Genomic DNA, 23,432 nt, shown 5'->3' with positions numbered 1-23,432 from the left:
TTTCGGTTTAGGCAAGATTTGCTCAAATAAATAAGTAAAGCTAATAAATGTGGCTATTACCTTTCATTTGAGCACAAACAATTAGAAGTATTAGCTCTATAACAACGACAAATGAAATATATCTTCATTATTTTGCACTATAATTGAAAGTAGATAAAACCTATGAATGTACTTTTTCACCTAATTAGACCATTGTAAAAATTGTATTAAGTATTGGAAAGTAAAACTTGGGCACCTTTTAACATCTATCTTCATGAAAAAAAGTTTTTCGTGTTTCTTGACCCCACAATTTTTAAGGAAAACTATTTGCACTTAAAAAAAGTAAGGCATGAAAGAGTTAAAAATACTGGCACTACTATCACGCCCGATATAAATCAACCTAAACGTACAACCGAAATATAACCGAGATTAGGTTTCGTGTTTCGTACAATACTCGTACGCTAGAAAACGAAAACCAAAAATAGATATCCCTGCTCCACCGTGTAAAATAGACTGTCTGAATAAAAAAAGTTATTCAACATATTTTAGGTTTAAGAAAAATCTATAAATTCCGCAGATTTCCAAATCTCGACAAAAATATGATTACGGTTTAAAAGTCAACTGTCAAAATTCACTTTGAACGAAAACTCCGGACAAACGGTCACACACCAGTTACAGATGTTGGTAGTAAACAAAAGAGATAAGTTGTCTCTAGCATTTAGTACAGTGAACTGTGTTTGGACAGTAACGGTTTGTCCGGAATTTCTCTTTAAAGAGAAATTTGACAGTTGGCTTTTAAGCCGTAATCATAAGTTTATCGAGAAATATCCTTATGACGCTTGAATGAAGATTTTTTGATTCAGTGCATTCTTACCGAATGTTGTTTACATCAATCGTTCCAGCTATTTTTAATTTTAGGTGATGTTTGTGAAGTTTTATCGTTGTTTATCGTATCAATCGACTGATAATTTTGTTTTTATCGTTGATATTGTGCAGTGTGAAAGTGTCTCCTGTTTGCTTTTGCTTTGTGAAAAAACTAGCGCAGAACGCAATTGAATGAATTTCTGCAACATAACCACCAAAACATTCCACCGAGCCCAGTGCCATCTATATTTCACTGTTCGCATTCTCAGATCGGCACGCATTATGGCAAATTCATCGGACCACTGCGCGAAAACCGTCAAATCGGACGACGACTTTATCGAATGCATGGGCTTTTGCAAAAATGTGGTGCATATTCAATGTGAGAAACAACTTAATAAACCGTTCGTGAAAAAAATAGCGAAAACCCAAATTTATTTTGGATGTGCAATCAATGTGTCAAGCTGATGAAGGTTGTTCGCTTTCGCGACACCGTTTCGTCGCTAGGATGTGTTACCGCTGCTATTGCTGGGAGAACGGATGGCGTCTGTGCTGAACCAAAGGCCAACTTATCCAAAAATAACGCGCCACGCTAGAAAAAGTTCAACAGCTACTTCAGTCCGGCCAAATTCCGGTTCCTCTCGACCACCTCAGAAACGTCGTCGCGAGGATGGCCCTGATTCGAGCAATATTCTTGTTGGCGGTCGAAATCTAGTCGATAATAGCAACATTATTACGAGTCCACCTCCCACGTCGTTGCGTCGTTGAGACTGTCGAAAAAATATCCAAAGAAGTACTGAATTGCAACGAGAAGATAAAGGATATTCCGCTTTTAAAAATGGCATAGACGTCATTACCTTATACTTCATATCCTTCAAAATTGGAGTTCACCCAAAGTATCGTGGTGCAGCTCTTAACCCTGACACATGGCCGCAAGGCATACTGTTCAGAGAATTTGAGAATAACCAAATGACTGTGCCCGCCGACTGATTTTCCTTCGCCTCCAGAAGAAGCATGTGCTCCACTAATGCAACCCGGCCTATCAACGGTCCTGCAGAGAACTGCGCAACAATTGGCAATGCCACTCTACCAAGCTACACCACCATTGTGAAAAGCGTCGATGCTGATCGCATCCTGGGACTCAACGCAGCTATGGAATTATGGAAGCCCTCGATCCTCCGCTACAGTCGACCCATTGCCGCCAGCGTTTAGTAGTCGTCCCTGTCCCGTACGTGTGGGTGGAGAAGGGGTCTTCCAAGCCGCCTTTCTTGTCAAGTTTTATACAAATTGTAACGATACGATACAAGGGTTGAGCCGATTCACGCTTCTAGCTCATCGTTTGACTCTCTCCGTAAACTACTACCGTCCCGTTCCTGCTCTCCGCATCGCGCCATCGGGGTTCAATGCACCGCAGTTGGCACTATGGAAGCCCTCGATCCCCCGCCACAGTCAAACAATTGTAGCCAGGTGTTCAGCAGTCGTCCCGGCCCTGTGTGTGGAATAGGTGAAAGGGTCTTCCAATCCGCCACAAATGGCAAGTATACATCTGATCCGAACAATTCAAGCGCTGATGCATTCTTAGCTTCCAGTAATTTGCCTTTTACTCCGACATCTTGAAATCAGATGTCAATCATTTTCCTCTTCGTCGATGATTGTCGTATTCTGGGGCGCGACGTAGTTAATGACTAATATAAAAATTTACTCTAACTTATTTCTAAAAACAGGTTAAAAGGAGAAGTCCGAGCCCCTAAGACCCTCCCCCTGGATCCGCCACTGTCTAGGTACTATATTATTTTGTTTTGTGAACCATTCCCTCTTTCACTTTAATTAGCCACTGCTTGATGGGAACTATGTAATAAAAAACGGTCCTATTTTGAGAGACAAACTATGCATTGAATGGGAGGCAAAATAACGTGGTGCAACTAGGAAAAAGGACACACTACACATTTTCTGGACATAGGCACGTAGGCCCTAGGATGAAATGTTTATGGCAAGGTGTCAAACGTGTGATTTATTATCTACACTTGTACATACTTGCACTGGATTTAGCGTCGCAGGGAGCATCGTAAAAATTCCATATCAAAGGTAGAGTACTGCCACAGATATTAGACGTTGAGGCTCATAGTAGACCGTGTGTAAGCACCAAATCCTGCCATCTCGAATATAGTAAGCGATTAGAAGATGTTGTAGGATCAAAGGAGTAGGGTTTTGAATAGTTTTTTTCTAGCCTAAATGTCTATTATCTTGGTATTGCTGTAATAACCGCAAAACGAAATAGATGTTGTGTAGCTCTGCTAAAAATGTACAAACAGGGATAGCTTCATAAAATGGACGATACATTGTAGGATCTCTACAGGATTTATATTTCAAGCATTGGTGCTAGGGCTACACATAATTTTAAAAATTAGTTTTGACAGGGATGTGTCAACTATTGACAAGTCCAAAGGGAAATTACCAGACAAGCAACGATTGAAGTAAGCAAAAACTCCGACAAAGACATGTAGATTGTTAGCATAAATTGGAAAATTCGCAAAAGCATTTCTTTGCTGTGAGCCGAATGCTAAGCGGAATTGAAATTTACCAAGCATAGAAATACTCACTGAAAACAGGCCCGATGATGTTGGTGTCGAGCTACAGGCGGCCGCAGTGCTTCCGTAGTTGAATTGCGTCTGGTAGCTGCTACTGGAGAGAATTTTCTTGTGTGCTGATGCATGGGCTCGGTAGGCACTGACACTCAGTTTCATTGTTGACCACGCTTAGCTGTATCGAACTCACTATACTACCGGATCCTTTCGCAAAAGCAGTGCCCTCGCCACTGCCTACAGTACAGCGCCACAGTTGAAAATTGGACGTTTGCTTCCGTCGTTGCCTTCTTTTTCCCGCTTTATTTCACTTTCACAAAAGTTACTGATTTCTTCCAGTGCCCACCGGCATTCCCAGTTCACAGATTAGAACAGGAAACAGGCATTCGCTACGGGCAATTAGCTGTGACATGGAAAGCTACCAAGTCTTATGTTCGACTGCTACGACGACTGGCAACACTGGTTGTGATGTTCGTGATACTGACGTAGAACTTTTTATTCACCGCGCGGAGGTGTCAGCCTGTAAGGATGGAGAGAAGAGCAGGAAAATGTTGTGTCAATGTAAGCGTGCTAGTTAGCTATAATCCAACCGCGGATAAATGCTTATTGCGTTATGATTAATGAAATTATTAGGTGCTTTTTCTGTTATCATACTCATCTCATGGATTATCGAAAAAGCGGTGCTTCTTCAGGAGACATTCAGAACAAGTTTAAAAACATTTTATAAATGAAGGTTCTTTCTTGTGGCCTATTCAGTTGCCGCCTAACGCAAGCATATCTCTTTTGAAAATGAAAATATCCTGTAACATCATACTTCAGAGCTCGAATTATTTTAGTTTCTTCTCGAAGTAAATTAAACATTTCGAATAAATCTTCCTATTTGCGCATCGTCAAACTGACATTCACAGTAAATGGTATTAGCGCAGGCATCCCTCTAGGCTGTCATAAAGTTTGATTGGCATTGCACTTATATCCCAGCTTTTCCGTTGTGAAATATTTCCATCGATAGCAATGGTAATGTTGATATTTTCCCATTTTAACTCCCCCGCAGGACTAGGTTTAGCACATCGTAGCGTTATAAATGAATTAACACCACCGCAAAAAATGATAATTGATTCAGTACTTTTTATATGCTCCAAAAATAGATTATCCCGCTGATTGGTGAAATTAACTGAACTGGTTACTAGCGACGGGATCAGTAACTGAAGCACAAAAAAGACGATAAATTAAGAAGACGAAGCAAACCAGCGATTCATTCAATAAGCATAAATCAATCCGACGTGGAATTTGTCATTATAGCCCTCCTCCACCCAAGCTGAAAGGTAATTAGTAATGTTTGTCACATCACACGCAGGCTTCTTATCTGTCGGGATTCTACTGACAAAGCGGGGGCGGCTTGTTTTTCATGGCAAAGCTTTCCCCCCGCTAGTCGTTAACCGCACTGAACCCGACACCACCAAACGAATCAGATTTCCATTAACGCGAATGTTATCAAATTAATCAAACAGTGTGCTGTGCTAGCGGGAATTCAGTCATTGCTCCCATTTGGTATAGCAAATTGAAATAGGTACCAGAAACTGGATGCTATCATCCGAACAGCGTCGAATGGTGCAAATAACAGAAGCCAAACTTTAGGCCACAAATGTTAGACTCATGTTACGAGGTATTTTCCTGTTTGCCTACATAGCTACGTATTTGTATGTACGTATGGTACGTACAAATAGAAGAATACTTTTACCGCTGACTACTATGGTTATGGGGTGTTTTCCGAGTGAGCAGTATTCTCGGATATATTTGGTTTAAGCTGCTGGTGAGAAATGATGCGGTAAAAGTTCCTTCCTTTAACTGGTAATTTTCAGCTTTTAATGTTCTGATTAATGGGTACTTTTATAGCTCTTACAAGGGTGAAAAGTTGAAAGACGGTAAAACAGTTTTATTTGTAGTTATTGACAAGCATTTGTACCTCAGCATGTGACTCTTAGTTAAATTTCATGCCTTGCTCACTGGAATTTTGTGCCAAGAAAAAGTAATTGATTATTAACGTAATCAGAATATACTGGCTCAAATTGCACGTTCCCCGTATGTAGTCGGGGATTTGTGCCTTGCCGTGTGTTCTCATCATTTCCTGAATGGATCAAAAGGGGAAGGAGGAGGGACGAACTTGAATCTGATGGGTGGGAAAAATAACAGCACAAAAACAATCAGCAGGTAAGTTAAACTCACAAGTAGTTCAAATCGCCTGTGAGTAAGCCTAAAGCTCTTCACCGCATTGGATAAGAAACTTTAGTATATCTCTGAGTTTCAGTCGTCCAAACGCGGTGTCGTTTATGTTTTCGCCGAAAACTCGAAATTGCAATTGCGCTACTGCTGGACAGTTTCATATCAGATTATATGAGGTTCTGTAGCCGGATTCACAAAGATAACATGAAAATGACTCAGCGCGCTGAATAGTTGCCATGAGATAATTGAACTCAGTGGCCGGTTAAAGCCCTGATCAGGCCGGAGTGGAGTTTTCGAAAAGTATAGAAGATTTTTCGAAATCACTTGGCAGGGTTGTTCTGGAAACGCCTTTGTTTGACGACACGTTTGTAGATTCCTCCAATAGTTGCGGTGCACAGAGGCGTAACTAAGATCAAATCCTGGCCAAAATAGAAAAAATATTGTTTTTGTATATTTGTCCATATTTTCAGCTTAAATTGTTCTACCAAACATACTCTAACGTTTTGCTTAAAAAGAAAAGCTTTTTCGTTTGATAATTTTTGTATGCAATAATTTGAAATCAGTGATTTTTTTACACATTTTTTTAGCTTGAAATCCAATATCCCTCAATTTTTCAGATTGCTCAAAAACTAATTATTCAAAGTCAATATATAAATCGAAATCGTGCTTTTCATCGCAAACTCCAGCAACTACAATCAATTGGGGTCAATTTTAGTTTTTCTTTGTCATCTTTGGGTAAGTTTTATAAAAGTTCTCACTTTTTTCAATTTTCCACATAGTCGTTAGTAAAAAAAAGTACCATGTCGGGCAGTGTCGGGTAAATCTGTTAAAAGGAGAAGATTATTTGGAGTGTCCTCTCACTGTTCCACGAAGAAAACATTCCCAATTAATCCCATTCGGTTTTTTACAGATGGTTGAAAATGTCGTGTTTTTTGCTCAAATTTAAGAGAATACAATTAAAAAAATCAGTATTGGGGATATTTAAAAGATCTTATATGAAAAGAATAATTTGAGATGGCGCCGGTGGTTGAGAGGTATGCGTGACCGCCACTCATTCCAGTTGGCCTGGGTTCAATTCCAGCCAAGGTCATTGAGATTTTCCTGAGGTGAAAAAATCCACGATAGCCATATAAAAGAGTGTGAAATATAACTTCCACTAATCTTGCTATATCAAACGTGACGCACACAAGTTGCCTTGGAAACGCAAGCGAAGCATCAAACAAATTGTGCAATCTTCTCATTCCAGTTCCTTGTCTCCGGATTGCAAGTGTTAACGTGAATAGTCCAGATTGAATACGATAATCACTTGGATGGATTTTTATTACCGAATTTACCAAAACTTGAATATTTTTTTCTATTATAAGAAAACCAGAAAAGCAAAATAAACATATGAACATGAAACAATTGAAACAGACTAAATCTCAATGCAAGGTTTCCTCAAGCTGATATATTACTCTAAAATCACGTTTACATTGAAAAATAACAATGCACGTAGAATTGTTTTTTTTTTTTTTCGGCTTTGCATCACACGGCAAGGTGGTTTAATATTTTCATATTTTGGTCATAAATTGTCTAAAACCATGAAAAACCATTTTTCATCACTTGTTATCGTATAAAAAGCTTAAAAACATATGAAATAATTTTGGCCATGGATTTGATATAGTTACGCCATTGTGCGGTGCTTGGACGAAGCCAAGGACCACATTTTTCTCTGATCAAATTTGTACAAATTGGCAGCGCTGGCTCAGGGCCAACGGATTCAATTACTGCACGATACAACCTGGAAAATGTGTGTCGAAGAGACAATTCAGAACCTTTTTTGTCAGCCACATAGATACCATCTCTGGCTTTTAAGGGGTTCATTTGCATATCTTTCAATTTTGAGAGAATTTTATTTAGCCTGCTAGCCTTTTTCAGACTAGAGACAATAGTGCGATATGTGATTGTCACGGTCAATATGACCGTCGATAACACAAAGAAAAGAAATACGTCTATTGTTCGGCATCTTTGTCGCATAATGTACCATCACCTTCTGATGATTTCAAAAGGGTTGAATATGGTTGCAGAGATAAATTTCCCCTCATAATCGGCGGTGATGCAAATGCCTACCATATAATTTGGGGCAGCTCAGATATCAATTTGAGAGGCACCGAATTGATGAAGTACGTAAATAGTAAAATAGTAGTAGTAGTAGTCATTCCCAAATGTAGCCACGTCAATTATGAGGAGGCAAAGAGTTTTAGTCCGATCAGTCTGATTTTCTTTCTTCTCAAATCAGTGGGACTTTTTATCGACCACTACATTCGGGATGTTAGCTTGGGCGAGCACCCGCTGCAATGCGACATGCATATCAGCGGGGGTAATTTACTACTACCCTTTACACAATGTTGTTTTTTCACAAAAAACAATCAAGTTTAGGAGTTTTTCTCGATATTGAAGGTGCTTTTGACAAAGTGGCTTTCGAATTTTTTTTGAAGCAGCACGAGGTCATGTAGTATCTTCCTATATCAAGAACTGGATCTACGCAATGCTTAGCAACTGAAATCTGTGCTCATCGCTAAGATAAGTAGAGATAAGAAAACTAAGTGTCTGCCAATGTCCTGAAGGTGGTGTACTGTCGTCACTTCTATGGAACCTTGTCACCAATGGTTTGTTTATGAAACTTAATGAGATTGAATTCCCGACACGATACTGATGATTATCATATAATGATCACCGGTATTTGCATTAACACACTTGCATTCAAACAAAAACTTTTCTGTCTGATTTGAGTACAAAAATGTCAAAGCATTCGCTAAATTTTTCCAAGCACAATCCCAGTATTCTAGTCAGTGCACTGACAGGACATTGCAAACTCGGATGGCTACTATTAAGCGTACTGAGTATTATGAGAATGATCTTTGTGATTCCGATTACGGAACTTCACATCAGTTGATATGTAACTGGTCAGGAGTAATGTAATTGCGCTTCCGGATTTTTGGTTCTCCATACATAGATGAACCTATGTACAGAGAAATGCAACTCATGGATATGCTATCGTTCCTAAACCAGTGTGGTGAAGAGCTATAGTTTAAGCCGCATTTGAATGACAATATCTCTTCGGGGATGTTTTCGTTCTGTTATCCTAATATCTCCTCGGGGGTACTGATATATCCGCTCATCGAGAATTGTCTTTTATTCGTTTGGTTGTGAAGAATACTTCCGTTTTGTCTATGTTCTTTGAGTCGTTATTTTTCTTATCGCTAACCTTACCACTTTTCCAACCCTTCCTATCAGGAAATTATGAAAAGACAAATCATGGCAAGGCACAAATCGCCCATCAACATCAACAGGCACTACTGATTCCAGATCATAAAGGTATTAGTTTGGTTATGAATTCTCCTGAACGTGAGAAGTCAGCTGCTCATGTTAGCAATTTGTAAATTTTTTCAACACAATCAGGGAGGATGTGATAAAAATTGCTTTACTGACGACACTTGTCGATTTGAACGTTTCCGACATATTTCGGAAAGGGATTTGTTATAATCTTGCAAAAAATCATATTTTGCCTTTCTCATCTAGAAATGCTATGCAATTTCTCGGAATTTCGACTTTCTAACTGAGGCCCGCAGGGCCGATTCACTTATACCATTCGACTCAGTTCATCGAGATCGGAAAAAGTCTGTATGTGTGTGTGGATGTTTGCATGTATGTATGTATGTGTCAAACAATCTCACCGGTAGTCTCAAATGAAAGGTACACTCTCAAATGAAAGTACAATCCCGTTATTGAATTTGTTACTGATCGGACTTTTGGTTCCGGAGTTACGGGCTGAAGAGTAGGGGAGACTTAGGAGACTTGATCCCTTTTTGCCTTTCTCATATAGAAAGGTTATGCAATCACTCTGAAAAACGTCAACCTAATAATTTTTTTTTCGACTCGCATAAGGTTTCTGGATTTTAACAGGGGCGTAGTTGATGGTTTACGGAGAGGGGTTACACCCCCCCTCTACTGTTCACTCCCCTCCTTTAAAAATCTCCTTAAATCACCCCTCAGACCACCACCTCATACCCCTCCCTTTCAACCCCATCATCTTTAAACCACCACTATATTACAAAGCATACCAATTTGAGCTGGGGAGTCGTTCGTTCATGGGACTTTCGCCCTCCTCACATACCCATCCCCGCATGACAAAATGAGTTAGCAAGCAGATAACATTGATCTAATGCTGATTAGGCTAATGGAGTATGATATTTTTTTGTTTCAAGTGTTTCACCGTCGACACGTAGCTCATCAAGTTCGTGGCTGGCATGCCATTGTGTATAAGTGCAAAGTGTACTAAGAATGTAATGGACATTTCCACAATTATGTTGAACATAAAAAGCCTCCGTGCCATAGTTTAGAGAAATGAGAAAGGCACAATTGCACCGCGAGGTGGATTAAAACAGGTTTTTTATTTTTCAGTCCAACTCCGTGGAATGATAAAAAACTATGTATTTTTTGTAGTTTTATATTGTTTCTAGGGATGACTAATAATCATAAAAAAATTACATGGAAATATTATACTGGACATGAGCTATGAGCATTTCTGGAAAACAACAAAAAAATGGAAAATTCTTAGATTAGTGGAGACTTGATCCCTAATTTGGGCACACTTGATTCCTTTATGAAAACGTGTTTAAAAGAGCATGTAGGGTAATAAGCCTGTTTTGCCCTGTTTCTACTATCATCCTACCCATCTGAAGCCTTTAGTTAGAGCAGCGTTTGCCATCTTTGCTCAACGCATTGACTCAAATGGTATTGCGATAATGGGGGTACTCGATTAGAGATTTTGCTGCACTCAAACAGAAGATTTTCACCATTCTCAAGACAATTTTGTTATTATATTGGCTCTTAATAATAGGCGAATGACCTTAACGTTAAAACCTCTATAATCGAAATAAAAAAATGGACCTTAATAACAAATCAAAGAAGCTGAAATAATAAAATTATTATTGTAATAATGTGGTACCCTTCTTAATAGGGCAAAAACGGGTACATTACCCCATTCAATTTTATAAATGGATTGTAGTATTGCTTAAATTGTTATGATTAGATATTGTTATTTTTGTTACTACATATTACGCATCTCTCACCTGATTTTTTACGAATTCCCCAAATCTCCGTGCAATTATTTGAAAGCTGTCTTTATTATGGTTGAGGAACGTCAAATGTGGGATGAATGGTTGCTACGTATACTGTAGTAAACAATTACAGTTATGTTTCTTTAAGATGAAGCGTTCATTTTTAACATTTTTTTATGACAACAATGATTTCAATTGATCTGGTGTGAATTTGTTTATTTTCAGTGGTGTGTATGAAGTATGGCGAAGGGGATCAAATCTCCACGAATTTGAAGGGATCAAGTGACCCCATAGCATCTATTTCAGCAAACTTTAGTGAAAATATAGTTGAACAAAAGAATCAGCTCAATCATAACTTATTCATATAATTGACATTCTCATGTAATTCTGTATGCAAAAGTAGAGTATGTAGTGGGTGATTTTATCAATTTTATAAAAGTTTGAAAATTTAGAGAAAAAATCTTCTTCAGTTCTTCTCAGATTTTTTTTTTAAATCGGTAAAAATTCGGTTACACAAAAGTCCAATTTCTTTTTTCTGTGTTAATGAAATTTATGTTTAGATAAAACTACGCAACTTTATAGTATATTCGATTAATGTATTCTGATCCGCCTTTGAGTTACAATGATGGGATCAAGTCTCCCCGGGGATCAAGTCTCCTCAGTCTCCCCTACGATCACACAGCAAATTCCCTTATAAACTGGAACCACCATGATGTCCAAATAATGCAAAACACATTGAATTGTGTGCAACATTACTTGGATTTTCATGTTTAGATAATAGACCCATCGAAGTCACTTTGACCACATTGGCCACCTATGACGGTTCTTGATGCCTCCAGGGAATTGGCCAAGTCCCTAAGTTAATGTCATACCGATTCCTCAGCGAATAATAAAACGATTTTTACAAACTTGGTCTTAAATCAAAGGTAGAGCATTCCTAATTCACTGATATTGAATTTCTAATTGATCCGTCTTCCGGTTCCGGAATTACAGGGTGATGAGTTCGAACACGCAACAAATTCCGATTTCACGGTATATAGCAATGAATGGAAAAAAGTGAAAACTTTTCCAAAATGTGTTCACAACTGCTTGATTTTGTGGTTCTAGGTCACTAACAGTCATTCAAAGTCTCTTTGGGCATATTGGGCACCATCGATGGTTTCGGAAGCCCCAGCGAAAGTACCCAAATCCAAAATGACAGTTACATCGATTTCTCAGTGATGACTGGACCGATTTGACCAATCTTTAATCTCAAATGAACGGTGTTGCGTCCCCAAAAACTGTTATTAAATTTTGTTTCGATCCGACCCCCGGCTGCGGAGTTACGGGTTGTGGGGTGTGTTCACAGAGAAAACTCCTATTCAAACCGATATCGCGATGATTTCAAAAAGGATTTTTTCGCTAAAATAGAAGCCAAACATCTCGCATTTGCAGTTCTAGGTTATTGACGGCCCATCGAAATCTTGTTGGCCACATTGACCACCATAGACGGCTCTGAAAGTACCCGGAAAAATCACCATCTTTCAAAATTAAAAAAAACTCACATCAGTTTCACATCAGGCGGTTGGGCCGATTTTCACAAACTTAGTCTCAAACGAAAGGTATATTATTGTTATAGAAAACCCGGAATTCGCCTCCAAAAACCGGTGTGGTAACCTTAAATACAAGTTTCGTAAGTTTTCTTTTTCTTTCTAATAATTGCTTTCGATAATAATCCGGCAGTTGCGATGACAATTCAATAAATCAAAAAAATCGATTTCATATTGGCGAAATTTGAAGACAACCTCATGACTTCTAATCAAACCATTTAACTTTTTTTAACCTAACAAGTCTGATCTTGTTTTTGTTTTGATTATAGAAATTTCATCCTTAGGTTATTTCTATAAAAAAAATCTCTATTCCTGTGTGCGGGGCTGGCAATCGAACCCAGGTGAGCTGCGTATATGCTAATCGGTGTACCAATTACGCTATGTTCTCCCGGGTCTGATCTTCTGATTGGGTACAAATATATATTTGATATTAAATAAATGAAGTAGTTTAGAATTTACGCTATTCTAGTTACACAGATTTTTGATTTTTTTTTGCATTCTCGAATAAATTTTTGTCGAAAAAGTATTTGTCAAAATTTTAGTTTTTGTTAAAATCCGGCCTCCTTCAGAACTTCGGGCCCTGGGGAAAACACCCTGTCCCACCCCTTGGGTATCTTCGTGAGGAAGAAACAAATGTTGGAGTAATTTGATTATTTTTTCGATAGTCTTCAAGTAACAAGCATTTTTGGCTACAATTTTCCGTTAGGTCAGTAGTAGGTGTTTCCACACTTGGGGGGGGGGGGTATTCCCCCGGCGACTAATTAAATGCCTCTCGGAGTCGCTTTATGTATATTACTGGAAATACTCCGGGTACTCAAATCCCTGTAACTCTTGCCACAGATGCGTACAGTGGACCAAACCAGTTGCGTTTGATTTCTAATCAAATTTCGCAAATTTTGATAAGTAAATTATGATAGGAATCCCGCGGTGACTAATTAAGTGTCTCTGGTGGCGCTCTTTGTCCGCTATCCAGTGCTTCGTGCCTCGGCAATAATAATGATGTATCTCGAGCTCTTCTCGCTACCCGTATATCGAAGCGGGACAGTAATTCGGGTGTATTCTTCGTTTAAAAATTTTCACCAAGCTTGATGGATACTACGACGCAAAACTCTTCAGATAGAGCAACTGGCAACGGTCACGATATTGTGGTAAATTTTGCGGATTACGCCAAGGCAAGTGATGGTTATAATATCAATTAACTGGTCGGCAACGCACTCGCGAACAAAACGTGCTTAATGGCAGCGGAATAAGGGTTCTCGATTAGAAACACCTTGTGAATTATTCTCTCTATCACTGTTATCAGTAAGGGTAGAGTAGGTACAGTGGTAAATGGACCTCAATTTTGCTCTGCGAATTCTACGCTATTGAGTTTATACGTAACAAAGCATATGAACCTTTTTTGTGCTCTTTCCAATTTTAAACACCAAGTGAGGATTCCAAACCGGCGAGACAAACTCGAGGATTGGTCAGACCAATGCGCAGTGTAGAGGTTTTAGACAGTGCGGATCTGTAGTCATGTGAGAATTAAAGAACAGTTTGTGATCAAGAATTACACCCAGGTCAAAGATTTCATTGACTCTCAGCGGGCCCAGATTGCTGCCCTGCGGTACACATGATCTATTGGTAAATGGAGGTAATGCACAAGAGTCCGGTTTCACCCAAAGCGTTCTGTGCGTAAGATAAGAGCGTAGCTACGACGTACTGATGCTCATTACTTCGAAAACTTCTTGTGAAGAATCTCATGGTCTACATGTGTTTTCTTCTCCATGCAATTGATGCAAGTTGACGTAAAATTAAACGGATCTCCCGGGAACGAAGCCATGTTAGTCTGCTGTACGGCTAAGAATGAATTAATTGACAACAATTTCAAACAAGTTCTATCCAGCTGAAAGGTTCATTGTCGCGCGGTACTGCTTGATCTTTTGCTTATCTCGGGATTTGAATACCAGGAACCTGTAGGATTGCTTTCTAACAGCGGAGAACTTAACCTGGTTAAATGATTGGTTGAAGATGAGAGGCACAGGTTCAGCCAAAGTGACGGCACAGCGACAGTAAACAGCAGCTGGAATCCTATTCGGTTCGGGGGAGAAAGAGCTTGTTAGCTTTCTTGCAGCTGCAATTACCATGTCGGGTGATACAAAAAAGGTGCTTAAAAGCAATGATATCTCGCGGAACAGTTACTAATAGGTTATCGGTTTCCTGATTGGCGTACAATTCACAAGCTGTTGCAATGAACGACGGAACCTTTTCATTCAGGTAAACATTAGAATCAACGCTGAAATGTTTCCTTTTAGAATTCACAAAGTTTCAGAATCCTTTGGGGTTACTTCGTAAGCCTACTTGAACTCGTTGTACATACGACCTACACTGGACTCCTTTGAGATTCCAGTATGGCAACGTGAAAGTCGTGACTCGTGCCCGTCGATCGTTTGTGGCGAAGATTGCGTTGGCCAGCATTACGTTTTCGGAGAAGGGCTCGCAGCGACGACGTACTCCACGGCACGGTAAACAGGCTGTCGTTTTACTGGGAGATTATTGTGTAACCAATCCTGAATTATTCTGCAGAAGTTAACAGTCATCTCAAGCTAGGTACATCGAGATAGGGGGATATCGAGATATAGAAAATATCGAGATACCGAGGATTTTATACGGATTTAAAGAATAGAGTAACACAAGTAAAAATTAAGCACGCTACAAGTGCAACCTAAGTATTATGAGTGGCTAAAAATCAAGGGAAGGAACTTACTAAATAATCAAGATAGAGTAGAATAATGAAATAGTAAATATCGAGATACGTAAAGTAAACTGGACTGATATTCCCTTCCTTCCTCAACGACGGTAAGAACGTCGACATTTCAAAGTATAGAACTCTTGAAACGGGTACATTGCGAATGAATAGCTGTTTTCAGACTCCATTCTTTGATTCTCTGTAAGATTCGATAGTAGGTAGGGGAATTATGGTTAAAACTGACACCATAAGCTTAACACTTTTTTCTGGATTGCCACAAAACTAATAAAATTATAATTTCTACGCAGAATTCTTCTTCAGAAAATTCTTAACAAGGCTTAATTTTGTCAGCGCTTCAAAAAATTAAATTCATTAAAAATTATTGGTTGAAAAACTTGGAAAATATAGTGACCTTTTGAAGGCACTGTGGGTAAATTGACACCCCCTTTAATTTATTTTCTCTCCTCTTTTTTATTAAAAATGTGATATATACGTGAGTAACAAAGTGTGAATATGTGTGATGCAAATATGTGCTTTTTGTAGCTTCATCATTTAGTGAGGAGAAGAGAGTTCGAAAGCGTAGTGTTATAAACAAGAGTATTTTATGATATAGGGTTATTTCTTGGTATGGGTATTTCCAAATAATTCTTACGCACATCATTGCAACCTTCAGTGTCATTTTAATACGTAAGAGAAATTTTGCAAGGATTCTACATTCTGTTAATAGGATTCATTCACTTATAAGTGACCCACACTTCGCAGCAAAACTGCCTGGCTCAGACTTCGATTTTTCGGGACTCTGATCATCAACGATCTACCGGGGTATTTTTTTTTTTTTACAATGGAGAAGACCTTTACGTCCTAGCCCAGTACACGTGCTATTGGTATGGACCAATCTACCACACGGGGTGCACTGGGGGCGTGTCGGACTCGAATGGTGACCAGCCATTAATACCGACTAAACTCTATTGGGCTCCGCCATCATTCCTCCCAGGAACTACCTCTCGGTATTACTTCTGGGGGGATGGCTGTACATAATGTACTCATTCACTCTCACTCACGCGTTCATACGTCCTATATGAGGTTTACTTGGGTGCTCTCTCAATCGCACTTTGATTCACTCTCAAACACTCCCACATGAGGCTGACTTTTGTGCTCACCTTTTACGTTCCATGTGAGGCTGACTTGGGTGCTCACCCTATCACCTGATTCACTCTCAATCGTGCCACTCTATTGTACCTTTGTCACTCCCCCTGGCATCCCATGTGGGACATTTTTCTTAGGCCCCACTTCTGACATACCATGCGAGGCTGACTTGTGTGCTCACCTTTTTCATTCCTTGCTAGGCTGACTTTTGTGCTAGCCTCTACCAACCTGTGAGGCTGACTTTTATGCTCACCCTTAACATGCAGTGTGAGACTGACTTGGATGCTCACCCTTTCACTCCTCTGCCACGCCATGAGGCATCGATAGCTAAGTCCCAACATACTACGCTACGACCCTCCCGTCTTGGCATGAGGCAGTCCACTTATACGCCTATACACTCACTCTTCTGTCTTGCTTCGGGGTGGCTGGGTTTACCCCTTACGCGGTTGCCATTCGCTGCGCCAAACCTGCCTCGGCATGAACAGACCATTCACTCCCTTTTTTGCGCTTGGCCTTTTTTGCTCCAACTAACCAATCACTAGATAGCCGTGCCCGTCGTCTGTTGCTCGGTTCGCCAGATTAGCTGTAGCCTACTGGCAATCTGGATGGTAGCAGCCGAGGCTGCGTTCCACTTCTCCACCGATTGACACATCCGCTGAATAAGGGTATCAGGGGTTGTGTCCCAGCCACAGACGTCAAGCATTGCTCTTCTTTCGACGTCGAACCGATGACATACGAACAGTATGTGTTCGGCATTTTCATCTACACCTGGGCAGTCCGTGCAGGCTGGGACCTCCGCGTGCCCGAACCTGTGGAGGTACTGTCGGAAACAGCCATGGCCTGACAGGAATTGTGTCAGGTGGAAGTGAACTTCCCCATGGGGTCTTCCTACCCAGCTCGATATGTTGGGTATCAGCCGGTGGGTCCACCTACTTTTCGAGGAGTTATCCCACTCACGCTGCCATCTGGTTACCCTGGTGCGCTCGTGGGCTCCTCTATTTCCATGTAGCTCGAAACACTCCTCATCTTCCCGAATGACCAGCCCGACTGGCATCATGCTCGCTATCACGCAGGATGCATCGTGTGATACCGTGCGGTAGGCAGATATCACTCTGAGGCACATCACGCGGTAGGTGCTCTCCAGTTTCTGTAGGTAACTGGTTACCCTCAGTGCTCTTGACCATGACGGGCCGCCGTACCTGAGGATAGATACGGCAACGCCTGCCAGTAACCTACGTCTACTGGCGCACACCTTTGAGCTGTTGGACATCATTCTCGATAGAGCCGCAACAGCAGTCGACGCTCTCTTGCACGTATAGTCGACATGGCTGCCGAGGGTCAGCTTGTCGTCTATAATGACTCCGAGAGACTTCAGACTCCGCTGTGAAATGATCGCGACTTCTCCCACATGGATAACTGCATGTTGTGCCGACTTGCGGTTGTTGACGATAACTACCTCCGTCTTATGATGAGCGAGCTCCAGGCCTCTCGCGCTCATCCATTCCTCCACCGTGCTAATCGCGTGTTCTACGGTTAGTTCTACCTCAGGGATTGACTCCCCGTAGACCTCCAAGGTTACGTCGTCGGCAAAGCCGACGATCTTGACCCCAGGAGGGAACTTCAGTCTCAGAACCCCGTCATACATGAGGTTCCATAGCACCGGGCCTAGGATCGAGCCCTGCGGGACTCCGGTGGTAATCGGAACCCTTTTCTGACCGGCATCGGTCTCGTATAGCAGTACGCGGTTTTGGAAGTAACTTTCCAGGATCCGGTACAGACCCACCGGTAGGCTAAGCCGGTGTAACGAGAGCGCGATGGCATCCCAGCATGCGCTGTTGAATGCGTTCTTCACGTCAAGTGTCACTAACGCACAGTATCGAATACCTCGCCTTTTTCGTTGGATCGCTATCTCGGCAGTATTTATCACTGAGTTGAGAGCGTCCACTGTGGACTTACCCTTCCGAAAGCCAAACTGGTTGCTTGACAGACCGTCCGTACCTTCCGCGTACGGGGTAAGCCTGTTGAGGATGATCCTCTCAAGCAGTTTGCCAGTCGTGTCTATCAGACAGATTGGTCTGTACGCCGATGGGTCGCCACCAATTTCTGCCTTTTCCATCCATTTAGCCACTGCGAGTAGTTCTTCATTCGTCACTGGAGCCACCATTTCGACCGTGCCCGCACTGTCTCGTAGTGCAGGTGGCCAGGGGCTTGTGGCTCGAGACGGGAAGAGTACTTCGATAATCGTTGCCAACCGGTCCGGAGACCGTTCTGGGGGTGAGGAGCCCCCTTTGGTCTTGGCCATCACGATTCTGTAGACGTCACCCCACGGATTCGCGTTGGCACTCTCACATAGGTTGTCGAAACACGCTCTCTTGCTGCTTTTAATGGCCTTGTTAAGGGCCAATTTCGCAGCTCGAAACACTTCACGGCGGTTCTCTCTTGCATCCTCGGTGCGAGCTCTTTGCAACCTACGTCTAGCTCTGAGACCGGCTGATCGTAGAGCTGCAATCTCGGCACTCCACCAGTATACCGGGCATCTACCGTTTCTTGGCAGTGTTTTTCTCGGCATAGTGGCGTCGCACACGCGTGATAGAATAGCTACCAGCGCATCCCCGCTTAGACTGTCGGTGTTGGCCTCCAGTCCCAGGGCCGCGGTGAAAGCTTCGCTGTCGAAGTGATTGGACTTCCACCCGCGTACCTGACAGGGATCTCCCGCCCTCGGATGCTGCACACCATAGTTGATCTTAAAGCGGATTGCTAAATGATCGCTATGGGTGTAGCCTTCGTCTACCCTCCATTCCATGCCTGGAGCCAGACTCGGGCTGGCAAATGTTAGGTCAATCCACGCCTCCACTCCGTTTCTACGGAATGTACTAGCGGAGCCATTATTAGCTAGCACAGTATCGAGTTTCGCAAGCGCCTCCATTAGCGCTTGACCCCTGCTATTTGTACAGCGGCTGCCCCACTCCACTGCCCAAGCGTTAAAGTCTCCCGCTATTACTACCGGTTTCCGGCCCACTAGGTCCGACGAGAGCCTGTCGATCATCTGGTAGAACTGTTCTATTGGCCACCTTGGTGGGGCGTAGCAGCTGCAATAGAACACACCATTGATCTTGGCAATCGCCACACCCTCGGCGGAGGGGTGTATTACCTCTTGAACCGGGAACCGTCCCGTTGTACAGATTGCCACCATTCCAGACCCGTCCGACACCCAATTGCCGTTGCCGGCAGGGATGCGGTACGGGTCTGATAAAAGGGCGACATCTGTCCTCGACTCCGAGACCGACTGCCACAGCAGCTGTTGGGCTGCTGCACAATGGTTAAGATTTAGCTGTGTGACGTTCACGGCTTCTTCTTATTTAACTCACCGAAGGGACACGAAGGTCCGCCCATAGCATGTTTATGGGCTTGCTTCTTAGCGGTGCAGATAAGGCACTTGTGTGCCTTAGTGCACCCCTGCTCTTTATGTCCTTCCTCGCCGCAGCGACGACATAGTTTGCTCCTATCTATGCCTTTGCACTCGTAGGCTTTGTGGCCGGACTCAAGGCACCGATAGCACCTATCCACTGAAGGCGGCTGGGGTATACTAATAGGGCATACCGACCAGCCGATCTTCAGCTTCCCTTTCTCGGTTACCTTTTTGGCATCCGCCTTCAGTAGCCTGAGGTAGGCTACTTGGGTGCCAGAGGGTCCATCTCTCAATCGCACAGAGGCCCGCTCGATTGTGACGTCGCAATGCTCCTTAACGGCTGCGACGACGTCTACCGGGGTATACAAAAGATCATTGTCTTACTGTGATAAAGTTCATCTATGACAAACTAAGAGAACACTAGAAATTCGGTTTGATGAGCTTTTTGCAGAAATAGCAGAAGCTTCAATAGAATCTGATAAGCAAATATTTCAATTTTTGATTCTTAAAGAGACTTACAAGAAATAAACACAATAAAAGGATTTCTGTGTATTTCAGCTATTACTATAGTGTGCTAATACTGTAATTGAAGTGTCACAAAGATCTCAAGCCTTTTGTAATGATTCGCAAGTAAACACAACCATCTTAACAGTGTGTCGGTTTTACCCTAACCAAAGGGTATCGGTTTTATCCCAACAGCGCATATTTTTTTTAAAAAAGCTATTAAAATATTGAATTTCTCAAACTTGTCTTCAATGCACCCAGTTGATCATAGGAAAGACCGATAATAATAGGTACTGAAAAATGAGGTGATTTGAAAAGCTTTTGTTCGGTTAAGACCTTAAAATCTACCAACAAAATCTAACATCCAGACGAGCATGAACGCTGCTGTCGTATGTTCTGTTTATTTTTATGACGTACGGCGTACTAACTTAAATCCAATTTGTCTTCAAATATTCTACATAATCGTCCTAATAATAAAGTGTCATTATGAAATGAATAAAAATTTGATTTCTAGGGAAAGTTGCGGGGTGTCGGGTTTTCCCACAATTCCCCTACTCTAAACGAATCACAGGTAAACTTACTATTGAAGCATACTTATATAAAATTTTCTTCTTGGCATCAAAGCCAAATACGGTCCTCAGAAGCTATCGTTTCCAACCAATTATGTTTATTTGTTTTAACTGAGTGTTTCTTAATTACTCTCAGACCAAGCTTCGTATGAGATTTTATATCCCATATTAATTGGATGAAACCCCATTTTCAGATTCCGACTAGCTTCATTATGGTGGCTTTTCCACTCTCGTCCAAAGTTATAGTGATGACGACGTGTTCGGTAAGGTGACAGCAACGACATCGTCACAAAAAGTAAACATACATAGATAAATAGTCCCCATTCGTCAATTCGTACATATATCCTTTCCCCCAAGGGACAAATTCTTATGTAAAAAGCCTTCTTTAGCAAAGTGTTCATAACAAGCACCAGGGAAAAAGACGACCTTCTTTGTACGACAGCTTGCTAAGCTTCGGTTCAGGGACACCACATACCTACCTATTCTTGCCGTACATTTTCTGAACACGGTTTGTATATGCGTACATTAATGATTGATAGCCATCGAGCTGGTGTTGTTTTGTAAGGTAAGGGAATAGGGGACTTCGAAATAGATCTAGAAGAGACGTTCGTCTCAATCGATAGAGATTTTACCAAGTGATTAGAATTTATTGTGGCCCTCCAAAAAATGAAATCCTTGTCTAATTGAAAAATTAGAGTTAGAGTAAATAACGTTGCATGTATCGTCGTAGAATTAAGTTCCTCATATATTCGGAAGTATTTCCTCGTCACAGGTCAACAACATAGTGTTGACATCAACTATACTAAACACTAAGAAATGCTACAAATTTAAAAAGCAAACATATGCAAGCAGAGCTCATAAGCTCGTACGGAAGCAAACCAATTGATTGTACTAATCTACGACTTGATCATACATATCGCCTGTTTATTTGTATTCTCCTATTTCTGCCTAATACGGAATCATTCGACAAAATAAACATCCGCCTTATGTCTACCTACATCTTCATGCTTCACGCTAAAGGTAAAATGTCCAATTCTCAGTTTGGCTGCAGTCCGGCTCACGTTTCGTCAAGTATCCGCAGGGCCATCCTTAGAAGCACAGAAAAGCTTCAAAGTGGACAAGACGCCGCCGACTCCAAGCACCTTTGCCACATAGATACGGTACATGCTCCCAATCAAACACTGTGTATACAACCAATTCAACATGCTCACTCCCCGGATCCGATTGGAACTTGTGGGCGTCCGCGCCAGACTCCCTCAATTTTTACTCCAACGAACCGAACAATATCAATAACATAAAATCGAATGGGGGAGTTGACTTCCACCGAACGTCCGCTGGCTTGTTTGTGATGAACCAAGGGACTGGTCACACAGTCAGGAAGCTTGATATGGTGGACGAATGAGAGAATAAAAAAAACCTGCATAGTGTCGCTGTCAGATGACCGGAAATGGAAAGATAAAATAAACATAAAACACTATGTGATTCATCCGATGGTGGTGGTGTGTGTGTGCGTGCGGGCGATATGATAAACCAGATGGGGGACCCAGCATCGGTCGTAGGGACTAGTTACTACCTACTGTTAGCGAGCAGCTAACCGCAATGATGCACTGGTTGAACATTTGAACTGAAAAGCATATTACTGTCAACAGTTATCGCTCCTGGGACTGCTATTGCAGCAGAAGAGATGGGGTCGTTGCTTGGCGTTATATTTTTCATAGTAGGTACGATGGACAGGAAAGGGGCTTATCGCAGTTGGTGAGTGCTACTCTGCTGAGCACTCGACCTGAAATTGATAACCAGATTTATTGATGTATTAAAAGCTAGATTTTTCGAAAAAGGACACGAGCCTTATGAAAAACTTGTATGGCACAAAAAAATAACATGGGATTTAGCATAATCAAATAAACTCTCTATTATCAGCAACTATAATCAAAAATAAAACTCAATCGATTAGCCCGGCTTGAACTTTCGTTCGAACCGCTCACAAATCTTGATAGCTCCTGGTTTACCCAGAGTTTTTCAACAGCAATAGTCTCAAAACTTTTTCCACTCTATCCATCCTTTGACTAAAAAGTTTTTCTAGCATAATTCTGCCTAAAGAAATATTTAGTTCTTCCAACATGTCTAGGTCCTTCCAGACAGGCCGTGTGCAAAAAACTAAAAAGAAACGAAAAAGGGTAACTTCTCCACCCGACAACCCAATTGATTGTACCAACTCATTCGATGCTTTATCCGAATGTTAAGCAGAAGAAATTTGTAAATTTTCTCGCATTGTGCGTAATGCCAATGAGAAAAAACAGCAATCTTCTCCGCCGCCAACAGTGATGATCTCCGACTTCAAAGCCTTTCGAACTGAGCTTACGGACGTGAACGTGAGGACTTTATTGGCCACAAACGATTACTCCAGTATCTTACGGAGAAGTTATATAAATTTTATGCATATGATTTCAAGACAGATAGACCATACAAGGCTGTCTTGAAAGGGCTACCACAAGGTCAAAGTTTGGGCGAAATATCCAACTAATTGAAAAATTTACTTGGCTTTTCTCCTTCACAAGTTATTCTTACGAAGAGCAAGGCTACTCACTTAAGCTCAGCCGGAAATGAACTGGAATTCAGGCTGGTTCCAGATCGTATTCCGGCTCGAGTGACACAACCGATTCTAGTTAGAATCGGTTGTGTCACTGGAGCCGGAATACGAACTGGAACCAGCCAGAATTCCAGTTTATTTCCGGATGAACTT

At 41.6% G+C, this 23,432-nt stretch overlaps 1 protein-coding gene across 10 annotated transcripts in view; it reads right to left on the bottom strand.

Moving 5' to 3' along the window:
- LOC131684641 (uncharacterized) overlaps positions 1-23,432 on the bottom strand; it is a 579,369-nt gene that overhangs the window by 297,595 nt on the left and 258,342 nt on the right. For 7 of the 10 annotated variants that reach the window (XM_058967666.1, XM_058967671.1, XM_058967670.1 and 4 more), the window contains exon 2: positions 3,441-3,942. In XM_058967666.1, the coding sequence (XP_058823649.1) occupies positions 3,441-3,553 (113 nt within the window). In that variant the 5' untranslated portion in view covers positions 3,554-3,942. Of the gene's footprint in view, positions 1-2,874; positions 2,997-3,440; positions 3,943-23,432 lie in introns of those variants that run through there. The other 3 variants (XM_058967673.1, XM_058967674.1, XM_058967672.1) reach the window with 2 other exon arrangements.

This window comes from Topomyia yanbarensis, chromosome 2 (genome assembly GCF_030247195.1).
Source record: "Topomyia yanbarensis strain Yona2022 chromosome 2, ASM3024719v1, whole genome shotgun sequence".
NCBI classification, from domain to species: domain Eukaryota; kingdom Metazoa; phylum Arthropoda; class Insecta; order Diptera; family Culicidae; genus Topomyia; species Topomyia yanbarensis.
This window is presented reverse-complemented; position numbering and strand designations above follow the sequence as displayed.